General features: G+C 42.9%; 1 protein-coding gene across 1 annotated transcript; it reads right to left on the bottom strand.

Moving 5' to 3' along the window:
- Positions 1-406: 406 nt before the first annotated feature.
- LOC130673423 (uncharacterized) lies at positions 407-1,003 on the bottom strand. Its single transcript, XM_057478414.1, has one exon. It carries the CDS (start codon positions 1,001-1,003, stop codon positions 407-409), a length of 597 nt encoding a protein of 198 aa, XP_057334397.1.
- Between the last annotated feature and the right edge of the window lie 2,485 nt (positions 1,004-3,488).

The following is a 3,488-nucleotide window of genomic DNA, read 5'->3' as shown; positions in this document are numbered from 1 at the left end:
AGGTGCTGTTGAAACGTGCACTTGAGCTGATGAGATGCGAGGTTTGGTACCCAGGTGGCTGCGTGAATCATGAGATGGCTTGCGTGGTGAGACACCACCCTCCATGGCTTCACGAGCTCTGGCGCGACCGGTGAGAAACGTACGAAGGTCCTCGTAGCTTGGGAACTCCGTTGACGTGCCCAAATGTACTTCCCAAGCTTCACGTAATGAGAGGTCCAGTTTCTGGACGATGAGATGGACTAGAATCTGGTCCCAATGCTCGGTTGGTGATCCTAGTGCCTTGAGAGCCTGAACTGCCTCATTGGCAGTGTTGATGATGGACTTGAGCTGCTTGGCAGAGTTGCTGTCAGCTGGTCTAATGCTGAACAGCATGTCCAGCTGCGCTGAGATGAACAGACGCTTGTTGTCATACTGCTGTACGACGGCGTCCCAAGCAGATGCAAACGAGTCCCCAGTGACTGATGTTTGCGATGAGACGGGCGGAATCACCCTCCAATGCCGATTTGAGATGATACATCTTCTCCACAGAAGTGAAAGATATATTTTCAACGATGAGAGAAACAAACAAGTCGTGGAAATGTTTCCAGTCTTGATACTTGCCTGAGAATTTTGGCAGAGGGATAGTAGGGACATTAAGCCTACTTCCAGCTGGCACGATGAGACTTGAGTTGGCTAAGACACTACCTTGTGAGGGCAGTGCTGCCCCCAACTCATGGATGCGGTGAAGCAGAGCATCTTGAGCTCCTTGGAACATCTTGAGGACTTTTTCGAAAGAACCGTCGGTGAAATATTTGTGTTCGACCGTCACGTCGGTCTTCGACGAGAGTAATTTTTCGTGGTCTTCCGTGAACTTGTTCCAGTGCTCGGTGAGAAGGTCCAACTTTGCGTTGGCTGCACGCAATGAGAGTGATTCTATGATACCGGCTTCAGCGGATGCAGCAACAGAGGTGAAAATTGAGATGCGGTGCATCTGCAGCACAATTCTGTTAGGTACAGTAGCCATATCTGTAAATGAGATAAATGAGACACACAAAAAAAATAAAATGCTCAATTGAGAATATTAATGAGACAAGGAACGAACTGACAATAATGTTCCGCTCGATGATGAGACGCTGAGAACTGCTGCAGAGTAGACACGCGTGCGATGCTATGATGATACGCTGTTCTGAGATGAGAAATAATTTATTCACTAGACACTTCACATTAATTAATTTGCACTGTTGTGTCCCTTAATTAATTTCCACAAGTGCAGTACCACGTCCAGGGTACTCCGCAATGCATCTGTGTTGAAGTGAAGAATATAAACTGCACTGATGTCACTTAGTGTCACTGAGGATGTTTAATTTAAATAAATTTATTAAACCAATTCACACGATCCGGCTCGAAGGACCCAAAAATGTTTGAATAAGTAATAAATAATTAATTACTAAGTGCGAGGATAAGAGGATCTAGTGTGTGTGAATTGGCGGGCAATGAATAAATTTATTTAACACTGATGTTTTAATGAATAACCACTATAAATATTTTATTTTCAATATATACACTTGTTGCTAATTATTTATAATGAGACTTGAGCTTAGATGATGTTATGAATGTTTATTTTATTAGAATTACACTCGCGATCAACACGTGGCCAAGATGGCGTCGAGGCGCGAAAAGTGCCGGTACACGAGGTGAGACTAATTAATGCAAAACTCTACTGAGATTAATAATGAGACCAATAATAATGCAATAAATAATTACTATAAATTATTATGAACAAAAAGCACTGAGAACTTTACTGAGAACGCAAAAGATTATGATATTACGAGACGATTTATGAGAGCACGAGACGTCAGCCATGAAATCACTGTAACTATATGAGTGAGAGAGAGCGTTGGAAGAGTGAGAAAGACAGCGCATCCGTCTTCTTCATCCCCACTCTAGCGGTCCCTTGAATGAGAATGTGACTAGCGGAGCCGCCTATAGTCGATGACTGATCGGTAATGCCGGCGATAAGATATCGACGGTGAGAATAGAATAGCTGAGCGCGGGAGATTCGAACAGTGGCCAACCAACCGTGACGCTGTCTTGATAAGACCCAACCTTTCTCGTTTCGTCTTACTTACCTTACCTGTCCACTAAATCTGTAGTCACCTGACTTGAACGCTCCCCTACTTTTCATACCTAGTTCCAAGTCCCAAGACGGAGTACTTCCCCTCAAAATGACACCACTCAGCCACTTCCCCTATCGTATTCTCTCTACGATCGATCACTCGCCTTATCACCATATTGACGGCCATATTGGTTCGTTTTTCTCTAACGATCCCTCCATGAGTACCCAGGTAAGAACAAAGACCGCGAGGATATATAAAGTACAAAATCGTCTTCATCGTGGATCTTCAAGTCTTCATCATTGTGTCGCTCACCTTTTATCTACCGTCTTACACTTCTTATCCGAACATATCGTCTAACTATTCAGAAGCGATCAGATCTATTTCAATTTTACTTTTGGTTCCAAGATCCCAGTCTAATTTTCGATACATCTCCATTAAAATACGGTTTAATTTCCAATCGCGAATTGCTACTACTTTTTAATTATCAAATCCGAAGCACAATTATTGCCTATTTTCGGAAAATGGGGCCTAAGTTGAGATTATTCTAAGATATTCATTTTTATTCACGCAATTATTGCTCCGGGTCGGAACTCGCAATTACGCGAATAGTGCGGGTTGAAGTAGAAATTATCTAGCCTTCTGTGCGGGTGTGAATTTGGGCTTTTAAATTCAGCGAAGTGATTGTGAACAACTCGGTGTCACTTAAGAAGAGCCAACCTCGACGTGATCACCTCCATTCAACGCTACTCAAAGGGTCCAATTCGCCACGGGGTGTCACAGCCATTGTCCAGCCGACACCAGGTTACAGCAGCCAGTACCTGTTGTATTGTAACAACAAACATCTTCAGAGCTAAATAAACTACCTGTACCTGTAAGTCCTGACATTTTCATTTTTAACATTAAGAAAATATACATATTCCTGATCTATATCCATGCTCGGCACCAAATAACGAGGTCCCTGTTACCCGAGTAAAGGACTTAAGTGTCTTGACTCAAAACTAAGGGACTGTCCTATGTGATGTCTGTCTGGACGTAACACTTGTTCCTTACCATCGGGAGTTTTAATTCGATGAACTTGAGATAAAACTGCACCTAATTGGAAATGAGAGGCGTCAGTATCGAGAATGGAAGGAAGATTTGGGTCTGGAAGGGTTAGAACAGGGGCAGTACTTAAGTACTGTATTTGTTTTAGGTTTCCACTATATTTAAATGGTGTATTACCGTACGATGGACGGTGTGGCTCAATTCCACACAAAATTCCAAATATAGTGGAAACCGAAACATGCAAACCTCTCAATAAGACAATTTATAGATAAATTGAGAAAAATATAGATAGCCCGAACTGGGAATCGAACCCAGACCAATTCGGTATCGCGCCGAGTGCTCTACCAG

This window comes from Microplitis mediator, chromosome 8, assembly GCF_029852145.1.
Source record: "Microplitis mediator isolate UGA2020A chromosome 8, iyMicMedi2.1, whole genome shotgun sequence".
Classification (NCBI taxonomy): Eukaryota; Metazoa; Arthropoda; class Insecta; order Hymenoptera; family Braconidae; genus Microplitis; species Microplitis mediator.
This window is presented reverse-complemented; position numbering and strand designations above follow the sequence as displayed.

Bases quoted from the DNA above. Each gene is read 5' to 3' on its own strand.
- LOC130673423 (XM_057478414.1), bottom strand. From the start codon at position 1,003: ATGGCTACTGTACCTAACAGAATTGTGCTGCAGATGCACCGCATCTCA.